At 42.7% G+C, this 22,711-nt stretch overlaps 1 protein-coding gene across 2 annotated transcripts in view; it reads right to left on the minus strand.

Annotated features, from left to right (window-relative positions):
• The window catches only part of LOC140487917 (E3 ubiquitin-protein ligase UHRF1-like), a 186,002-nt gene that overhangs the window by 3,224 nt on the left and 160,067 nt on the right, over nt 1–22,711 (minus strand). For both annotated transcript variants that reach the window (XM_072587355.1, XM_072587346.1), the window contains 6 exons: nt 20,593–20,699; nt 15,785–15,947; nt 12,416–12,553; nt 12,203–12,320; nt 11,535–11,707; nt 11,336–11,434 (listed from right to left, as the gene is read on the minus strand). In XM_072587355.1, the coding sequence (XP_072443456.1) occupies nt 11,336–11,434; nt 11,535–11,707; nt 12,203–12,320; nt 12,416–12,553; nt 15,785–15,947; nt 20,593–20,699 (798 nt within the window). The remainder of the gene's footprint in view (nt 1–11,335; nt 11,435–11,534; nt 11,708–12,202; nt 12,321–12,415; nt 12,554–15,784; nt 15,948–20,592; nt 20,700–22,711) is intronic.

The following is a 22,711-nucleotide window of genomic DNA, read 5'->3' on the forward strand; positions in this document are numbered from 1 at the left end:
TGTTCAAGAAGGGGAGTAGAGACAACCCTGGTAATTATAGACGAGCTAGCCTTACTTCAGTTGTTGGTAAAGTGTTGGAAAAGGTTACAAGAGATAGGATTTATAATCATCTAGAAAAGAATAATTTGATTAGGGATAGTCAGCACGGTTTTGTGAAGGGTAGGTCGTGCCTCACAAACCTTATTGAGTTCTTTGAGAAGGTGACCAAACAAGTAGATGAGAGTAAACCGGTTGATGTGGTGTATATGGATTTCAGCACAGTAGGCTATTGTTCAAAATGCGGAGGAATGGGATTGTGGGAGATTTGGCAGTTTGGATCAGTAATTGGCTTGCTGAAAGAAGACACAGGGTGGTGGTTGATGGGTAACGTTCAAGCTGGAGTCCAGTTATTAGTGGTGTACCGCAAGGGTCAGTGTTGGGGCCACTGCTGTTTGTCATTTTTATAAATGACCTGGATGAGGGCGTAGTAGGGGGGATTAGTAAATTTGCAGACGACAGTAAGGTCGGTGGAGTTGTGGATAGTGACGAAGGATGTTGTAGGTTACAGAGAGACATAGATAAGTTGCAGAGCTGGGCTGAGAGGTGGCAAATGGAGTTTAATGCAGACAAATGTGAGGTGGTTCACTTTGGTCGGAGTAACCGAAATGCAAAGTACTGGGCTAATAGTAAGATTCTTGGTAGTGTAGAAGAGCAGAGAGATCTCGGTGTCCAGGTACACAGATCCTTGAAAGATGCCACCCAGGTTGACAGGGTTGTTAAGAAGGCATACAGTGTTTTAGCTTTTATTAATAGAGGGATCGAATTCTGGAACCATGACGTTATGCTACAGCTGAACAAAACTCTGGTGCAGCCGCACTTGGAGTATTGTGTACAGTTCTGGTCATCGCATTATAAGAAGGATGTGGAAGCTTTAGAAAGGGTGCAGAGGAGATTTACTAGGATGTTGCCTGGTATGGAGGGAAGGTCTTACGAGGAAAGGCTGAGGGACTTGAAGCTGTTTTCATTGGAGAGAAGGAGGTTGAGAGGTGACTTAATAGAGACAAATAAGATAATCAAAGGGATGGATAGGGTGGACAGGGAGAGCCTTGTTCCAAGTATAGTGACGGCGAGCATGAGGGGGCAAAGCTTTAAATTGAGGGGTGATAGATATAGGACAGATGTCAGAGGTAGTTTCTTTACTCAGAGTAGTAAGGGTATGAAATGCTTTGCCTGCAACGGTAGTGATTCGCCAACTTTAAGTACATTTAAGTCATCATTGGACAAGCATAGGGACGTACATGGAATACTGTAGGTTAGATGGGCTTCAGATTGGTATGACAGGTCGGTGCAACATTGAGGGCCAAAGGGCCTCTGTAACGTACTATGTTCTATAAAAGAGCTGCCATGTCTTATAAAAGTTCTCAGATTTATGGTGCACCATACTTGTGAGAAAGTCTAAGGGGATGTGTTCCATGGCTAGTTTACGCCAGCCTGACAGCTCCAGGGATTTTCAGACAGCCACCCTAACAGAATATTCTTTCTTGCACAAAAGATAAGGATACTGAAAAGCCTTTTTTTGTGAATTAATAAGGCCAAGAAGAGGAGATACCGAGTCCATCTCGACCTCTGTCCCCAAGACCTTCTCTATTTGGCCTACCACAGCACTCCAGTATATCCGCAGCCTGTGGCAGGACCAGAGCCAATGACTGAGCGTGCCCATACTCATTTTACATTTAGGACACATTGGAGATGCTCCCGCTTTAAATTTTGAAAGGCTGTCTGGAGCCAAGTGGACTCTGTGAAGAATCTTCAATTGCAGGGCATGGGTTCTGTTGTAAATCGAGGTCTTTGTTGCATTTTCCCAGATATCCTCCCATACTTCAGAAGAAATCTCAACATCCAACTCCCTCTCCCATACTCGCCTGAGGGACTCTCTCCCAATAGATGATAAACATTGCTAATAGAAAGTGTGCTCTCAGCACTCAGCACCCACGTTTCCATGTCGGATCTATGAGAATCAGTTAAAAGTGTGGTCTCTTTCTGTATGAAATTTCTAAATTGATAAAACATAAGAGGTCCCTACTGGACAACCCATATTTCCGAGCCAACTGGTCAAAAGACATCAGTATATTCCCTTCAAATAAATCACCCAGGCAAGGTACACCCCTAGCTGCCCATTGTTTAAACCCTGAGTCCATCATTCCTGGCTGAAAACCCAGAATACCAACTATGGGTGTAAAGAATGATGTTTTGGCAATATTGCCCTCACTCTGATGCACTGCCCTCCATGCTTTAACAGTATTAATAACTATTGGGCTATGGCAATATTCCTTATCTGTCCTCATTTTGTCCAAATACAAAAGGTTAATACAGGGGTATCTTGTCTAAGATGCTTCGATTCAAGACTCTAGTGCTGGAAAAGCACAGCAGGTCAGGTAGCATTCGAGGAGCAGGAGAATCAACATTTCAGGCATAAGTCCTTCAAATGTCGAATCTCCTGCTCCTCGGATGCTGCCTGACCTGTTGTGCTTTTCCAACACCACACTCTCGAAACTGAGCTCCAGCATCTGCAATCCTCACTTTTTCCTCCCTGAGATGCTTCGATGTCCAACCAAAGTGAGTAAGAGTACCCCTGGGCCCAATCATTCATGTTAGATAGCACGAGCTTAACTGATAGTTTTTGATATCTGGGAGGACCATCCCTCTCAGCCTGTAAGGTAACTGCAGTTTAGTCAGTTTAATTAGGGGTCACTTGCAATACCAGATAAAGGACCTGAACCAGTCATTCAGTGTTCTAAATAATTGCTTAGTAAAAAGCAGAGGAAGCATTCGCATTGGATACAGTAGGCAGAGAGAATGTTCATTTTAACGAGGGCTATCCAACCGAACCAAGAGATCTGAAGCGCCTCCCATCGACAAAAGTCCTGCTTCATTCTGTCAAATAAAAGGGCAAAAGTGACTTGAAATAGCCAATCAAAGATGGGAGTAAGGAATATACCTACTTACAGAAAGCCCTCCTGTGACCATCCAAAGGGAAATCAAGACTCGCTCTCAGGATCAGGCATTCTAGGGAGACCACGCATGGGCATGGCCTCTGATTTCATAAAGTTGGTCTTATAATCTGAAAAACCACCTTAGAAATTATATTGTATCAGGCGTGGCACTAAAACTGTTGGGTTTGATAAGAAGACAAGAACATCATCCGTAGACAGTGCAATCTTATGTTACTTTGTCCCCACTTCTGGAGTGGATAAATTGGGATCCCTACATATTGCCTCTGCCGGCGGTTCAATTACCAGTGTGAAAAGCAACGGTGATAAGGGACAGCCCTGTCGACTGCCTCTATGCAGACTGAAATTGCTTGACCGCACACCATTGGTGAGCACTGCGGCAAGAGGGTCATGATCCAAAGCTTTGACCCATCTGATAAAGCCCTCACCCAAGCAAAACCGCTTTAAATTACAAAAAAGATATGGCCACTCAACACAGTCAAATGCTTTTTTCGTGTCTAACCCCTATACCAATCTCTGTTGACATCCTTGAATCATGTTAAGTAACCTCCTGACATTATTCGACGATCTGCAACCTATTATAAACTCTCTTTAATCCTCCTTAATGATGGAGGGCAGTACAATTTCTCGCCTTGGTGCCAAAGTCTTAGATAAGATTTTGCAATTGACATTCAGGAGTGAAACGAAACGGGCCTATAGGAAGCACAATCCTCCAGGACTTTCCATTTTTTAAGAGATGGTGGGAGAGGCCAAGACTATGCAAGTCATTAAACATACTGAGCATCGGGCCCGACAATATACTTATAAATTCCTTATAGAAGTCACTGGGGAGCCAGTCAGGACCCGGTGCCTTTCCATTCTGGAGCTGCCTCACAGACTCCTGCAACTTTTGCTCTGACAATGGGGCATTGAGAGACTCTTGCTCAGCAGTCACTCTTGGAAGGTCCAAATTCTGAAAACAATACTCCGCCCTAACCCACCCATCCTCACAACTTTCAGACTAGTATAGTTCAGAGTAAAATGTCTGAAATACTGCATTAATCCTTTTAGAATCATGAATTGAATTTCCAGTGTCCTCCCTGATCGAGGTAATGGCTTGGGGGGCACTCCTTTTCCTGGCAAGGTACACTAGGTACTTGCCCGGCTTATCCCCATACTCGAACAACCTTTGTTTTGCAAACGTATGTTCCCTCTTAACTGTCTGTGTGAGCATGGAGTTCAGTGTACACTGTGATCCTCTATAGTTTAGCCAGCAAGGGCCTGTCAAAGTATACCATTTCAGCTGCTTTCAGATGGGTCTTGAGCAAGCATTGCTGCTCATCCATCTGCCATCTCTTACTGGCAGAATAGGAACTAACTAACCCCCTAGCAAAGGCTTTAGCAGTTTCCCAGAGAATGGATGGATTACTGGTCAAGCCTGAATTAACGTCTAAAAAAGTCCTGAACTCAGTAGAAAAGAACTCAGTAAACTTGCTATCCTTGAGGATGAAGGGATCCAGTCACCAATGCCTCAAACCTTCCACAGTATCCTTACTCTTGACCATTAAATACACTGGGGCGTGGTCAGAAATAGTGATATTGCCAATTGTACATGACACCACTGAGTCCAAATGCGCTGCGGGGGTCAAAAAAAAGATCAATCCTAGTATGGGCATAGTATTCGAGAAGAATGTGATATCCCTACCAGTAAGGTGAAGACTCCTCCAAACATCTACCAATCCCAGTTCAACACACAAATCCCTTAATTGCTTAGATCGCGAAGAGGATATCAGGGGGCTTTTGGGCAATCTGTTCACTTTAGGATCTATTAGACAATTAAAACCCTTCCCTATGATAATATGCTGAGATGCAAGGTTAACAAGTCTAGAAAGTGCACCTGAAAAAGCGCAGCAGGTCAGGCAGCATCCAAGGAGCAGGAGAATCGACGTTTCGGGCATGAGCCCTTCTTCAGGAATGAGGAAAGTGTGTCCAGCAGGCTAAGATAAAAGGTAGGGAGGAGGGACTTGGGGGAGGGGCGTTGGAAATGCGATAGGTGGAAGGAGGTTAAGGTGAGGGTGATAGGCCGGAGTGGGGGCGGAGAGGTCAGGAAGAAGATTGCAGGTTAGGAAGGTGGTGCTGAGTTCGAGGGATTTGACTGAGACAAGGTGGGGGGAGGGGAAATGAGGAAACTGGAGAAATCTGAGTTCATCCCTTGTGGTTGGAGGGTTCCTAGGCGGAAGATGAGGCACTCTTCCTCCAACCGTCGTGTTGCTATGGTCTGGTGATGGAGGAGTCCAAGGACCTGCATGTCCTTGGTGGAGTGGGAGGGGGATTTGAAGTGTTGGGCCACGAGGTGGTTGGGTTGATTGGTCCGGGTGTCCCAGAGGTGTTCTCTGAAACGTTGCACAAGTAGGCGGCCTGTCTCCCCAATATAGAGGAGGCCACATTGGGTGTAGCAGATGCAAGAAATGATGTGTATGGAGGTGCAGGTGAATTTGTGGGGGATATGGAAGGATCCCTTGGGATTTCCCCTCCCCCCACCTTGTCTCAGTCAAATCCCTCGAATTCAGCACTGCCTTCCTAACCTGCAATCTACTTCCTGACCTCTCCGCCCCCACCCCCACTCCGGCCTATCACCCTCACCTTGAACTCCTTCCACCTATCGCATTTCCAACGCCCCTCCAAGTCCCACCTCCCTTTTCTCTTAGCCTGCTGGACACACTTTCCTCATTCCTGAAGAAGGGCTCATGCACGAAACGTCGATTCTCCTGTTCCTTGGATGCTGCCTGACCTGCTGCGCTTTTCCAGCAACAAATTTTCAGCTCTGATCTCCAGCATCTGCAGTCCTCACTTTCTCCTAGGAAGTGCACCTGTCAAGAACTGAAGGGGGTGGGCTGGGGAACAGTAAACATTTAAGATGCTGTATTCTTCTCCATGTATCAGAGCATTAAGGGTTACAAATCTCCTGTGTGTATCTTTAATACACTCTAACAACTTCAATGGGAGATTCTTTCTAACAAGAATGGCCACCTCTCTACTCCTCATAATGAAAGATGAGAATTAAACCTGGTCATACCCATTCTGTTGCAGTATCAAATACTCTGCATCATCTAGGTGTTTCTTGCAAGAAGTCAACATCCACCCTCTCTCTTTTAAGACTGGAAAATACCTTCTTCCTCTTGACCAGTGACTCCCCTTAATGTTCCAGGTGCACCACTTGAACACATCCTTCGCCATAACCTTCTACAGCACCATTTAGACTCCAGAGAGGGAGAACTCGAACCATAGATTGCTGAGCTTCAGTGCAAGAAAATCCACAAAACCCATAAACTACATAAACTAAAATAACTACAGCCAATAAATCTACAAAACTTACAGAAAATATATACACCGAAAACAGATACACAAAAAAAATTACCAAAGGCACTGATTAGAGTAATTTACCCTCCATTCAGAGGGGGCACCTACACATCCCACAACCCTACTTAACCATCCCAAACACCATCTCAATTCCTACCAGCTAGAGTCGGGCCACACACACTGGCAACCCAGTAGGAAAAAATACAAAAGCAAGATTAGTACTATAAACAAGTTAGTTAGAGATAAATATATCACCCATCCCTTGGTATAACTTAGCTTAGAGGTTAAAGGTAAATACTCTATACATCCTGAGCACAATTTAACACAACTTATTACCAACAGAGAGTCTACCAAATCCTCTCTAAAGGAGAACAAACCCAAACAGCTCTGTCCTCTATGCCGACTTGTTCATCCGACTTAAGTAAGCATGTCCACAAAGTTCCTCGCTTTCTCTGGTGAGTCGAATAAATGTATAGATCCGTTATAATTAATCCGAAGCACTGTTGGATATCTTAGAGCACTAGATCCCAAACTCTTTCAACCTCTTCTTGATACTGTCGTAGGTCTTCCTTTTCTGGATCACAGCCGCCGAAAAGTCTTGAAAGAACATGACCCTGGAGCCCTCACATACTAAGGTCCTAGGATCCCTGCCCTGGGCTCTGGAAGCTTCCATGACTCTGTTTGTCTTTATAACATTGGAATCTTACCAAGACAGGGCGGGGGTGCTGGACCATACCTGGCTTTCGTGCTGAGACCTGGTGGGCTCTCTCAATCTTTATCTTTCCTTTTGCAACTTCCAAACTAAGGAATTCCGGGAACCACTTCTCAAAAAACTCCACTGGTTTCTCACCTTCCGTCCCCCAGTACACCAACAACACACAGGTTCTTTCTTCGGTCCCTGTTTTCGAAATCAACCAGGTCCACCTGTGTTTCCTAGGGCTTCAATCCGGCTCTTGGAGGAGTCAGTCTCTGCCTCTACCCCTGCAGCCTGGCGCTTGACTTTATCAGTCCTTTTCCCCAGATCTTGCAGCATAGCAGATACTGGAGCCAGCTTCTCCTTGATTTTTTTTTCAATCTGCTTCCCCAGGACCTCGCGAGATGTGGCCAGCTCCTCAACCAGGGTCTGGTGAGTAAGCAAGCCCGCTGCTTCAGTGGACTAGGCCGTGGCTCCGACCCTTGGCGAGCTTCCTCCTTTCTTTGGCATTCTCCCGCAATAAAAACAAAGGTAAGTGAGGTTTTCAGGTTCTTTAGCTCTTTTACTGCGTTTTTACTCTCAGTAATGTGGATGGGACAGGTTCTAGCTCTGTCCTGTCGATGTTGTGGCGTGGAGCCCAGCAAACAGGATCCTAATAGGATGCCGCCATCTTGGATCCCCCTCCTAACATTTCTTATTCATGTATTTATCTAAATGTCTAGTAAATGTTGTCACTGTAACTACATCTACCATATCCTCTGGAAGTTCATTCTACATGTGAACAACTTCTGGAAAAATGTTGACCCACATATAATTTTAAATTTTTCCCTCACCTTAAAAAATATATCCCTGGTCTTGAAATCCCTAACCTGAGGGAAGACACAGTCGTTCACTTTATACCCCTCATGATTTTATAAACCTCTATAAGATCACCTCTCAACTTCCTACACACCAGTCAAATATGACACAGCTTATCTAGCCTCTCCTTATAACTCAAACCCTCTATTCTTTGGCCCAATGGCCCATCTGATCAAGGTCTCGTTGTACTCTGAGATAATCTTCTTCACTGTCCACCACACCAACAATTTTGGTGTCTTCTGCAAACTTACTAACCATACCTCCTATATTCACATCAAAATTATTTATATAAATACAGTCATAGAGATGTACAGAACGGAAACAGATCCTTTGGTCCAACTTATCCATGCTGACCAGATATCCTAAATTAATCTAGTTCCATTTGCCAGCACCTGGCCCATATCCCTCTAAATCTTTTCTATTCATATACCTGTCCAGATGCCTTTTAAATATTGTAATTGTACCAGCTCCCACCACCTCTTCTGGCAGCTTATTCTATATATGCACCATCCTTTGTGTAAAAAAGTTGCCCCTTAGATCCCTTTTAAATCTTTCCCCCTCAGCCTAAATCTATACCCTCTAGTTCTGAATTTCCCCACCCCAGGGAAAAGACCTTGTCTATTTACCCTATCCATACCTCTCTTGATCTTAAAAACCTATATAAGGTCACACCTCAACCTCTGATGCACTAGACAAAACAGCCTGGACCCAGCACTGATGCTTGCAGCATATCGCTGCACATACGCCTCCAGTCTGAAAAAAAACCCCTCTCTGACTTTGACTAGTTCTCAGACTTTTCCTTACCACCCTTCTTAAATAATGGCACCACATTAGCCACCCTCCAGTCTTCTGATACCTCATTCATGATTGTCGATGATACAAATACTTCAGCAAGGGGCCCAGCGATCTCTTCTCTAGCTTCCCACTATTTACTTCTCCAAGCTCCCTAGCTTCCATGTCCTTGTCTACAGTAAATACTGATGCAAAATATTAATTTGGTATCTCACCCATTTCCTGTGGTTCCCCACACTGACATCCTCGTTGACCTTAAGGGACTCTATTCTCTCCTTAGTTACTCTTTTGCCCTTAATATATTTGTATAATCTCTTTGGTTTCTCCTTAACCCTATTTGCTGAAGCTGTCTTAAGTCCTATTTCTGCCCTCCTAATTTCCCTCTTCAGTGTCGTCCTGCACCCTATAGACCTCAAGGAATTCATTTGATCCCAACCGTCTATACCTGACATATTCCTCCTCATTTTTCTTGACCAGTGCCTCAATATCTCTAGCATTCCCTATACCTACTAGCCTTGCCCTATAGACTAATTGGAGCATGCTGGCCCTAAACTCTCATTATCTCAATATTGAAAGCCTCCCATTTTCCAACTGTCCTGTTACCTGTCAACAGCCTCCCCTAGTCAACTTCTGCAACTTCCTGCCCAATACCATGAAAACTGGTCCTACTCCAATTTTGAACTTTAACTTCTAGATCAGGTCTATCCTTTTCCATAACTATTTTAAAACTAATTGAATTTTGATCATTTGCCCCAAAGTGCACCCCCCACTGACACCTCAGTTACTTGCCCAGCCTTGTTTCCCAAGAGAGGGTCAAGTTTTGTTCCTGCTCTCGTAGGTACATCAACATATTGGATAAGAAAATATTCTTGTACACACTGAGCAAATTCCTCTCCATGCAAGCCCTTAACACCACAGCAGTCCCAAATTATGTTTGGAAAGTTAAAATAACCTATGATTATTATTACTCTATTATTCCTTCAGATAGCCAAGATCTCCTTCCATATTTGCTTCTCCATGGAAGGGAATGGGGACCAGGTCTGAGCTGTGCCTTTGGGTTTAACTAACTTCAATCTTGTCTCTCCCAATCTTGTCTTCTGCCAAGCTGACTTTAGCAGAATTCACCTAAAGAGGTGATCGGAAGCAGGTTGCCTTTTAGCCTGGGATCTCCTCCACTCCCAAGCCTGCCTTATGAACAGATTTTTAGGAAGAGGAGGAGGAGGAAACATTCTAGGATGGGGGGTGCGTTCTCCCTGACTCTCAAGGTTCACTCTACATCTTTCCTTCTCCTACTCGTGTCCTCACTTTCCCTCTCAGAACACATCCCACTCATGCATGTCCCACTCCCTTCTTTCCTTTTGTGTGCTCTTGCACTCTCTGCCTCTCTCTCACATTTATACTCTCTCCCCCTCAGAACGTCACACTCTTCCTCTCACTCTCTGCCCCAGCACTCTCACTTCTTCCCTTCACCAGAACCCTCCCACCCTCAGCCAACGTGTGTGTACACACACACACAGTTTCACTCAGCCTCACCCACGCTCAAAGACTCCCACCCTCCAATACTCCCCTGAGCTTGTGAGACTTGAACATTTTCCACATGGTGGACTTCCTGGTGTGCCTTCACTCCACTCTCTCACAATCCTGCTCACTGCGGAGCCTAACAGAAGCAGATGTGGGGATTGGACAGGCAGTTCTACAGCAATTTTCAAATCCACTTCCTCATCAGATCCATGGGTCTTGATCCAAAGCCTCATGGACCATGTACACAGCTGTGATGGGCTGCATACACAGTCATAATCTGACACGTTATGGCCTGCGGGCTGCCTGTTTGACAAGCCCAATTTCTACGAACTCAGTACAGCTTCAAAAGAACAGTGCCGGCAAGCTACAATACAAATAGAACCAGTTCCATTTAGGAAACCTGGTTAGCATGGATGAGTTGGGCCGAAGGGTCCGCTCCTGTGCTCTGTGACTCTACAATTCTATATTAGAGCTTACATGTTTTTGATGAGTGGATCACACCAACCCAAAAGAGAATTCAATTTTCACAAGGATGACATTTTTACAAAAGGTATTTATACCTTGACATCAGTTCTCCAAGCTGATGAAATTTTAAAACAAACGTACTTACTGTGTACAATCTTATAATCACACAGAATAGATTTTAATGCAGGTCATTTCTTATTAAAATAGAATGATATGTAGTTCTTCTCTCTGCTTCCTGAGATTGTTTGTTCCAATTTACCAAACCAAATCATACCAGTTACCACTATTGGTAGGTGAACCCTTACAGAGAATAGTAATAAATTATTTGATGATAACGGGCATCATTGTGGAAGCCTATACTGCCTACCCAATAAATGTTATTATGGAATCAGCGCCAGGAACACAAACTAATTTTACCCCCCTCACTTTCCCAAGAAATTCTGAAGCCAACTGTCGCATCCTACTGCAGCCACCTTCCATCCTTAAAAGATATCAGCAAATCAGATAAGTATCGATGGCTGTTGCGATGGTCACTATCATAGAGTTCTGCTTTCAATTAGAGATTTTATTCATTGAAATTATCCTCCACCAGTGCCATAGTGAGATTTGATCCCACGATCATTAGTCTGACTCTTGGAGTCACTAGCCCAGTGACATGGCAGTTGGGATGACTCACCTTGCAAACGTTGTGCTGGCATTCTGTTGTGATTGGCTGGAAAACCAACTCCTGGCAGCAAATACACATGAAGATCTGCTCGGTCTTCCTCAAGAATTTCTGTGCGTGGAGGAACAACAAAAACAGTAGTTGTGAACTAACAGCGTAACATTCGAAGACAGACATATATTTTTGGGTAAATCCTGTCTTGGAAACGTACCGGGCCTTCCATAAGAGAGGCAAGTGCCTCATCCCAAAGTTTCTTATTCAAGCAGTCCTCTCTGATCAGCCATTGTTGCTGTGGTGTGAGCTGGTAAGTTTCTCCCTCAGCATCTTCCTGAGAAGGCTTTGCGGTCTTTAGAGGTGGTGGCATAGTCACGGTGGCAGCGCTGGCTATATCAGACAACAAAAACAATGAGACTAAGTTCTTTGTAAAATGTCAACTCCTTCCCATCTTCAGCACTCCTATGATGAGGAAGCATCCCCTCACACTCCCCGTGCAGTACTGCCTATTGTCAAAAGCTTTGTGTAGTCTCTGTAGTGCCATGAAGAAACGCTTTCCCCCTTCCTCCAACATCTCCACTTAATGACAGATTAGTTTTAAAAAGAGAGACAACGTTGTCCCAGTTTGTTTATCGCTGCACAGGATTTCAAATCCAACAAGTGTTTTATTAAAACCTGATCCACATGACCATCATAGGGAAAGCCTATGCGATAAAGAACAAAGAAGAACAAAGAAAATTTACAGCCCAGGGACAGGTCCTTTGGCCCGCCAAGCCTGAGCTGATCCAAACGTACTGTCTGAACCTGTCAGTCAATTCCTAAAGAACAAATGTGATGTTTACAACTTGCCCTAGGATCATGAAGCTCAATGACTGCAGAACATACCATTTTCCTGTCGCCTCTTTTGTGTTGTTCTTCTACAATTGTTCACGATCGAGGTCCGCTCCTGTTTCTTGCCCTTTTTCTCCTTATTTGCCATGGCTTCCAGGTATCCTTCAGGATACTATCACGGAAAATTACACGGAATTAAAATAGTGGCTGAATCTTTTTATTAGTAACAGTCTACAGCAATAAAAACAGAACACACAAAGCCCCAACCTGCATTTTCAACCCTAACTTCTTTGTCCTGTCCTTTCCTTCTGGAGTCCAAGGAGCAGGTTCTACGTCATCACGTCGCAACAGATAGCGCCACACCAAGAAACCTGACTTTCCAATTTCAGGCCAGTATTTCACCACCTAGGTTAGGACGATAGTCTGATTAGTACATTGCATTCTTGGTACAATCTCTACATTTTCTTGTTTCAAACATTTCAGCAATTCCTCATCATATTGTCCACCAAAGTAGTGGCAAGAAACTCAACTATTCATCCAACAGCTGCTTTGAAAAAAACCAAGCCTTTTGACTCAACGGGCTACAACATGGCTAGTTAACTTTATTGCACATTTTTAAAAAGATACGAATGAAAACTGGCTTGTCATGTTTGTCATTACTATCAAGGTATGTTTCGACCTGTTTAATTGTATATAGTGAGTACAAGCAACTGTTGAGGAAACAGAAGTGCTGCATCAATGCGTTGCCCCAGAGAGGCACATTGTAGATCAAGGAAGTTCACAGTTAACAACACAGGAGACTATTCTGCCCATCCTGTCCATGCTGATTGTGAAGTCTCACATCATTTTGCAGCACCACATCCAGAGATACAGGGCAGCAAGGCCCACTCTTAATGAGCTTTTTAAATGAAAAAGAACGGAGGATGAAATTCGTTCATTATCTACCCCACATCACCAAGTCCTGTTTTGTTTGGATTGTTCCCAGCACAGCCAACATATTTTCAACTTTTCACAGTTCTCATTGTCACTTATTCAGCATTCACTTCTTCCTCAGCTTATTATCATCAACTGCTTTGTCTGCTTCTTTTCTTCCCTCCTTCTGTTTGGGCGCTATCTTCATATGTCATCTCACTCTTTTCTCCCACCTCTCCACCCCAGCCACCCCCCATCGTAAGCAAAACTACTACTATATCCTAGCTGCTAGAGGCCACTGGATTTGAAATGCTAGCTCTGCTTTTCAATTCACAGAGCTGCCAAATCTGCTGAATTTCTCCAGCACTTTCTGTTTTTGCCTCAGTACTTTGCTCTGTGGAATCCCAATGGAAACAATTTTCCAATTGCAAACACACCTGCCAATTTTCGCTTCTCATTGCTAAGCCAATTTTGCATTGAATCTGCCAATCTCCTGGGAACTGAAGGACTTTGACCAATCTATCATGTAGAACACCATCAAAACTTTTCCAAAATCCATGTTGACATCACCCACTGCACTGCTGTCATGCCTCAAAGTATTCAGTTAATCGAGTCAGGCATGACTTTCCCTTAACAAATTTATGTTGACTTTTCCCTGATTAATCTACAGCTTTGAAATGATTATTGATATTGTTCTTTGAACTGCTTCCAATCATTTGCCCACAACCAATGTTAAGCAAACTGGTCTTTAATTATTCAGATTATCTCTCCCCACTTTTTCAACAGTTTTTAACATGTGGGCAGACATCATTCCTCAGGTTTCACTCCTGAAGCAATGACAAATGGTGTTCAGAGACTCCATAACTTCCTCCCAAGAGGTGGTGAATTCCCAATGGTGATACATCACTGCTGGAAGCGACAATTAGGGACCAGTTAAAGGAGGCAAAGTCTGTGAGTGAGTCAGCCTCATCCAACTCAGAAGTTTTTATAATCCTTATTGGCAGGATTATAAGGGATATTTCAATGCTTTGGAGAAAGACAGCGATGAAGGGGAGGGGAGAATGACCACAGATAACTGCAACTGATACCAGCCGTATTCTTCAACATATCCACAAAGAATTAGAATCATAAAGATTGTGGATAGACCAAATGGCCTGCTTCAACTTCAGACTGTCCCTCCGAAAAGCATCCTCCCCCGACCCACCCCTTTACCCAATCCCTGTAACCCTGCATTTCCCATGGTTAATCCACCTAGACTGCACCTTTGGACTGGGAGGAACCCAGAACACCTGGAAGAAATGCAGGCATGAGGAAAATTTGCAAACTCCACACAGACAGGTGGAATCAAACCCAGGATCCTGCCACTGTGAACCTGCAGTGCTAACCACTGAGCCACTGTGCCACTCATGGACTATGGAAATAGACTACCGCTGGCAGTGTGTATCAATATTGACATTTGGCTGAATATTTAATAGATGTGTGGATGTTTTTTCACATTTGTATATCGCAACAGTTGAAATCATTAAAACAAGGGAAGGAAATGTTTGAAAACTAAGGTCAACTACATGTCTGCTGTGTACAATGTTGACAGCCTGGCAAGGCAATGGGAAACTGCATTCATGCAGCTCCTTTTACATTGTGGAACAGGACAAGGCACTTTGTATGAGCATTACTGGACAAATTCTGTCAAGAAACTGTTAAGGTAGGTGGTCCAAAAGAAAGGGAGCTCGTCCTGAAGGTGGAAAATGAGGAACTGAGGTGAAGGAGATTTATGGACGGAATTTGAGAGCACTACAGTTGAAAGCACAGCAACTATTGGTAGAGTAATTAAAACTCAGAAGGGGTCAGAATTGGAGGAATGCAGATATGAGAGAACTGTCAGGTGATAGGAGATTACTGAGATAGGGAATGGCAAAGTGCTTTGAAAACAAGGTTGACAGTTTTAAAATTGAGGCATTGCTTGACTGAGAGCTAATGCAGATCAGAAGCACATGGGTAATGGGTGAATGAGATTTATTGCAAGTAAGGATATAGGACATGGGGGCAGGAATGGACCTCGCAGCTCCTCAAGCTTCCTCAGCTATTTGCGATCATGGCTGATCTGTCTGAGAGTCTGAATAAGTTTCCTCCAGGTGCTCCGGTTTCCTCCCATGGTCCAAGGATGTGCAGGTTAGGTGGATTGGCCACGGTAAATTTTCCATAATGTACAGTGGGTAGATTGGCCAGGGTAATATGTGGGGTTATAGGGAAGAGGGCAGGGGGCTAGGGTTGGGTGGGATACTTTTTGGAGGATTAGTGCAGACCCGATTGGCCGAATGGCCTGCTTCCACACTGTAGGGATTCTACGATTCTATAAGCATGAACAGAAATTACTGTAGATGGGGCTCTGGCTATGACTAAAATTGGAAATAGCCACAAGATTGCGCAGAGGTGTTGGGGCATGGTGTGGTTAACTGTGTCAAAGGTCACAATGAGTTTGAGAAGAGACCATTATCAGGGTCACGCAGGATGCAATTTATTACCTTTATGAGAACTGTTGTGAGGCTGTGGCAGGGTTGAAAACTTTACTGAAGGGACACAAACAGGAAAAGTAAGGGATGTTGGAGACTAAGTCGTAGAGTTCAAACTCAGCGCTACGGAGTTAACTGGCTATTTAGCAATGCAATGCAATCACATCTGTGCTGGGATTGGATTGTGAATGTGTGAGCGCCAATCAACAAGCACCTTGTAAATCCCATCGTATCTGTTGCCTTCCTCCGGTGCGTATTTGCTAACTTTCCGACCTTTTGAACTCCTGACAACCCGGACGGATTTCCCAGCTTTCCAATCTTTGGCTTCGGCACCAACCTCGTCATTGAGCACGGCGTCACAATTAAGAGCTAATGCCCTGAAATAAAGCACATGAAACCGCTGCCTGAAACAAAAACTATTCAGCAGACCAAGCTGGGATGTGATAACAAAAAAAATAATATTTCACTATGGCCTTCTGCAAGTTACTATTAAAATCCCCCAAAATTCTGATCTTGACCAGTGAAGTAAGCTGTATCAGTATGAATCTTTACTTACAATCCTTCAACCAGAAATGCATCAAATCTTTGATGACATGTAACAGACGGCATTAATCAGTAGTTTCTGATCTATTGCTACACCAACAGTTCATTTTTCAGTGCACCACAGTCTAATTTTCACAGTACCTGCAATTATTTGATTGAGAAATACTCAATAAACAAATTACACAGTCTTCTGTTAAAGCTACATGCATTCTCTGAAGGTTGTAAATATTCCAGAAGAGCATGCCACTGAAAAAGGCTCACAGTCTGTATGTTCCTACTCAGAATGACCCCCATGAGAAAGTCAAACCCATGGATACATGAAGTGGTAATGGTCGTACATCAGTTTGAAGTATGCTGGTTCATTGTTACAGCAGCTGTGCCTTTTAAAAAGAATTCCGCACCACTCAGAGTTAGCATTCCCTGTTACCCCCAACCCACTCACAACTAATTATGTGCTTTCCACAATATTGAACACAAAAGCATTAAAGGTATAGAAGCCTATGATTATGCTACTGGGTCATCAATCCAGAGGTAGAGTTCAAATTCAAGCCTGCCTAATTGTAATAGATCTCACAAGCCCTCAAAAAAAAATGATGATGAATTGTGAGATTCCAAACATCCCCAGAAAGAAAGTAATAGCCCATGACTACAGGAGTTTAGTTTCATGCATCTCCAGATTCTCAGTACTCTTTGAAGTAACTTGGCAAGCCAACTAACGTAGAGAAGTGCCCTTAATAATTAGATTGATTCCCAGGACTGGAGGGCTGTTCTATGAGGAAGAAGGATAATCCAGAGTGGTGAATATTCTCTGCATTTTATAAATTCTTAGAGGGTTTGACAGGCTAGATACAGGAGAGATTGTTTCCACTGGCTGAGGAGGCTAGAGCAAAAGATCAAAGTGATAGGATAAAAAGTCAACCATTTTAAACTGAGGGGAACAACATTTCTTTCCTTAAATGGACTGTCACACTTTGGAACTTACTTCCTAGAAGAGGTATATTTAAGCATGAGGTCAACAAAGGGTATCAACGAATGTACAATGACAAAAGAGGAGAATGGCGTTAAAGACATTTGGCTCTAATTTTACAGAATGGTGTGGTAGTTTGAGGAGGCCATAACATTTCTATTTTGTTTTGTTTTTAACGAGGGATTAACAAATATGACTGACAGTCTCACCCACATCCTGAGAACAAATTGAAAACAAAAACAAACTTCTCTTCAAGACCTTTACTGCCATTTCATTTATTAAATACAAAAATTTATTTTGGAATAAATATTGGAATATTGTGTCCAATTCTGGTCACCCTATTATAGAGGAGATGTGGATGCGTTGGAGAGGGTGCAAAGGAGGTTTACCAGGATGCTACCTGACCTGGAGGGCTTGCCTTACAAGGAGAGGTTGACTGAGCTCAGACTTTTTTCTCTGGAGAGAAGGAGGAGGAGGTGGTGTGACCTTGTCGAGGTATACAAGGTAATGACAGGCATGGATAGAGTCAATAGCCAGAGACTTTTCCCCAGGGCAGAATTGACTACTATGAGTGGTCATAGTTTTAAGATGTTAGGAGAAAGGTATAGAGGAGACATCAGAGGTAGATTCTTTACACCGGAATGGGACTATTTGGCGCCGCCCTTTAGAAGCCAATCATTTGGCCCCACCATTTTGGCTCTAAACTGTTTTGGCGCTCACTACTTTGGCGCTGAGCTGTTTTGGCACCAATTCAGAATAAAAAAAGTCTTGTAGAGTCCGTAAGAAATTCATTTTTATTACATTGTAAGAAATAAATATAATTCTTTTTTATTCATTATTTTTAACCTATTCATTATAAAAATGAATTTCTACATTTTGCTGCATTTATCACATATTGATAACCATCATGTGAAAATTTTGGCTTGTCTCTCTTGCTTAGAATGTTTTCAACCATTTCTGGTATGGGCTCTACAAGAAAATAGAAAGAAAATTGTATTACAGCTTTCCAATGTGAAGACAGAAGGGCATAAGTATCATCAAGGCAGTAGATGACTATTAACAATTGTTAAATGAGAAAATGATTACAAAACGAGATTTGAATCTCCAGCGGGTCATTACAGCTTTGACTATCAACTCTTGGTAGTTGAGAAAATTACATCCTCTTTTCTTTAACCAAACAAGACTTTTTTAAAAATTCTGAATTGGCGCCAAAACAGCTCAGCGCCAAAGTAATGGGCGCCAAAACAGTTTAGAGCCAAAAACGGCAGGGCCAAATGATTGGCGCCAAAAGGGCGGCACCAAAACGTACCCTATCCCTTTACACAGAGTTGTGAGTGCATTGAATACGTTGCCAGCAGTGGTGGTGGAAGCAGAGTCATTGGGGCATTTAAGCGACTTCTGTTTCCCCCCATGCAATTTCCCATCTGCAAACTTATGGCCCTTTATAACAACCTATTTTTGTAATCCCATTCAATTTAGAAGCCTCGAGATCTCAATGCTCTTCCAGTTCTAAATATCCCTGATTTTAAATCACACCACCACTGGCAGCTTGCCTGTAGCTGCTTAGGTTCGAAAACTCTGGAATCCCGCTTCCTGCCCTTTATTCTTCTCTTTTCCCATAAGCAGCTATCTAAAATCCAGCTCCTTGACTAAGCTTTTGGTCATCTGTCCTGTTAGTTCCTTAAGTGTCTCGGTGTCGAATTCTGTTTGATGACATTTTTGAAGTGCCATGTTGTCATATTAGCATAGGAACACTGGCCTAAGGAGGAGGAGAATCTCTACAGTGCAGAAGCATGCCATTCGGCCCATTGAGTCCATGCCAGAGTAGATTATTTGGCCCTTCAAACCCGCTCCAGTACTCAATGGGATCTTGGTTGATCTGACTGCGATCTCAACTCCACTTTACTGTCTCTTCCTCTAGTACCTCCCCTCCAACCCTCGCCTCCAAACCTTTGTGAATCTTGTGTCAGGGCACCTGGATCCCTTTGTACTGTAGTATTCAGCATTCTTTCTCCATTTTTATAAATTTTCTTGCCAAACTGGACTAATTCATACTTTCCCACTTTATACTCCATGCACCCAATTATTGCCCATTCAATATGTGCCTCTTTGTAGACTGTTCCTTACAAATGTTATTGTCAATTCGAGCTATTATTGCATACTTGTTACATTACAGAACATCACCACAACAGGAATAGAGCACCAAGTTATGACGTGCACAAAGTGCTGAGTGACATGGACTCCTGAGCAATGATATCTACTGGCAAGGAATATCCTGTAGCTGAATATCTACTCACAGGGAACATCCTGTAGCCAGACAACAAAGGCAGAACTTCAACTTTAAAGTAGACGAATGCTATTTTATTTGCTTTCTAGTGAATGCAAATGAGGTTGATTCAAAAGATTTGGCTGCCCCAGCATATTACAGCAATATTGCTACTTGAAGACAATACAGTGTAATCTTCTAACTTAATTCAAAATTGATTTTAGCAGTCCTTTGGCTTATTCAATAATTTGAATTGTGTAACATAAATAACAAGCAAGTGGAAACTTCGTGATAAAAATTGAATTACTTAATTTAAATTAGGCACCTATAATTAAGAAAACTGGATTGTACCTTCAAGCAAATAATTCAAAATATTGCTCCTTAAGGACCCCACTACTCAAACGCCTAATCAGAAATGTCAGCTGATTTCCGACATGTTCAATTATTTAGACAATCAATTAATTAGCAATATTGTTCTCTAATTCGTCGTAGCTTAAAGTCTCTTGCTCAGTGGTGAGTCAAAGGCTTCTGCAAATGAACAGGCACAATTATATTTACATGTAGATCACATTACCGTCTCAAGGATGTCAATGATCCATCACACAGAATTTTTCACAAGCACTTGCTGACTTGGAAATAGTTTATTCTCCTTAAAAAAAAACTTCATTTGTTTCTCCTTTTACAAAATGAATTCCTTTTTTCTAACACAGAATCCCAGTTAACAGTTAAAAAACCAACTGTCACCTTGGCTCAGGAGTGATACACTTCCCTATGAGTCAGCGGTTGTGTGTTGAAGTTTCTTTCTTAGATAAAACAATACACTGGATGTTGGCCTCCTTAGGTGCTAAAAGGCATTTCATTGCTGTCCTGGAAAAGTTATTTATTCCTCAGCCAACTACAAAAACAGATGAACTAGGTACACAGCTGTCTACTCTTTTGCAAAACCTTGCTTAGTACATAATGGTGCTGTGGTTGTTTACATAACAAAAGTCTCTTAATTTAAAAAAATAATGAATTGACCATACAGCTATTTGGGAAAGGATAAGGAAGTGAATTGGACCACAAATGTTAGGTTTCTTAGTTCTTTTAAAGTTATTTTCATGTAAGTGTAAACACTAGCTTTTTTTAAGCATTTTGGCAGTATTTCTATTAAATACGTCTCATAACAGGCAGTTCTGAAATATAAGTCATTAAAAGGGAGAAGAAAACACCAACACAGAAATCACCAAGTTTACTGCATACTTACCTGTTCATGTTGGTAAGAGTCTGATCATAGGACTGTTCTCCAATTCGTTTGTTTCCAGAAAGATCGCGACCACCACTTCCAGTGTATGTGAATTCATTACCTCTATCCTGTTAAGTTTAAAATAACTCATCAGCTATAACAGTTCCACTTAGTATTCAGTTTAATTCAACATGGTTGTCAAATTACAGCTTAGTTAGCAATTACTATTTGACATTGTAGGAAGGAAGAGGTTTAGGCTGATAATGGTAAATTGGGTGGTCAGCACCTGGGAAGTTGGGAGGGGGGGGTGGGGTGGTTGGGAGAGAGAGACTCCAAGAAGTATAATGACCAATGGAAAGCAAAGCTGCGGCTTAACTTCTGTTGGGGGTGGCTTCAGCTGCATGAAATAATATCAAAAATATGAAAAGAAAGGAGAACTCAGGAGAGATTATTAAAGTCTCCATCACACAACATATGAAAGTGTGCTTGGAAAGGGTTAGGAACAAACTTCAAACACACTGGATAAATGAATGACAATGAGAGGAGGGACGGTCAATACAGGACTGAAGGTGTTGTATCTGAATGTGCGCAGTATACAAAATAAGCTAAATGAGCTTGTGGCACAGATAGCAAATGGCAGGAATGAGGTGGTGGGCATCACAGAGACGTGGCTGTAAAGGGATCAGGACTGGGAGCTAATTATCCAAGGATATACATCAAAAAGACAAGCAGGTGGGGTTGCCTTGTTAGTAAGAAATGAATTTAAACCAATAGCGATAAACAAAGTAGGGTCAGGTGATGTAGAATCTGTGTGGGTAGAGGCCTCCAAACAGTAGTCAGGATTTGGGGCACAAGATACACCAAGAGATAGAGAAGGTGTGTAAGAAAGGTAAGGTTACAGTGATCATGGGAGATTTCAATTTGCAGGTTAACTGGGAAAAGCAGGTTGGTAATGGATCACAAGAAAGTGAATTTGTGGACTGTCTATGAAATAGCTTTTTGGAGCAGCTTGTGGTAGAGCTCACTAATGTACAGGCAATTCTGGATTTGGTGTTGTGCAATGAGGCAGACTTGATAAGGGAGCTTAAGGTGAAGGAACCTTTAGGAGGTAGTGACTATGGTATGATAGAATTGACTCTGTAATTTGAGAGGGAGAAGGTGAAATCAGACCAGAATTGACTGGGAGAGGAGCCTAGCAGGAAAGACAGTTTAACAGCAATGGAAGGGATTTCTGGGAGTAATTCAGGAGACACAGCAAAAATTCACCCCAGGGAAAAAGCAGCACACTCGGCACAGCATAAAAGCAAAAGAGAAAACATATAATGTGGTGAAGGACAGCAGGAAACGAGAGGAGTAGGAAGCCTACAAAGACCAACAGAGGACAACAAAGAAAGAAATAAGAAGGGAGAAGATTAAATATGAGCGTGAGCTAGCCAGTAATATTAAAAAAGATTGCAAGAGTTTCTTTAGATATATAAAAGGACAAAAGAGGATATTGGGCTGCTGGAAAATGATGCTGGAGAAGTAGTTAAGTGAAACAAAGAAATGGATGAGGAACTGAATAAGTACTTTGCATCAGTCTTCACTGTGGAAGACATGAGTAATATCCCAAAACTTCAAGAAAGTCAGGGTGCAGAGAAGGCCATCACCAAGGAGAAGGTGCTAGAAAACTGAAAGGTCTGAAAACGGATAAAACACCTGGACCAGATGGGTTACACCCCAGAGGATCTGAAGGAGATAGCTGAAGAGATAGAGGAGGCTTTAGTAGTGATCTATCAGGAAATCACTGGAGTCAGGAAGGATCCCAGAGGACTGGGAAATTGCCTCGGTGACCCTGCATTTAAGAAGGGAATAAGGCAAAAGACGGGAAATTATAGGCTGAGTAGCCTAAGTCAGTCATTAATAAGATTTAGAATCTATTGTGAAGGATGAGATTTTGAATACTTTGAAGTGCATGGTAAAATAGGCCAAAGTCAGCGTGGTTTCATCAAGGGGAAATCACGCCTGACAAATGTGTTAGAATTCTTTGATGAGATAATGAGCATTAGACAAAGGAGAGCCAAATGGATGTTATTCATCTGGACTTCCAGGAGGCCTTTGATAAGGTGCTGCACATGAGGCTACTGAGTGAGATAAGGGC

This window comes from Chiloscyllium punctatum, chromosome 2 (genome assembly GCF_047496795.1).
Source record: "Chiloscyllium punctatum isolate Juve2018m chromosome 2, sChiPun1.3, whole genome shotgun sequence".
Taxonomy (NCBI): domain Eukaryota; kingdom Metazoa; phylum Chordata; class Chondrichthyes; order Orectolobiformes; family Hemiscylliidae; genus Chiloscyllium; species Chiloscyllium punctatum.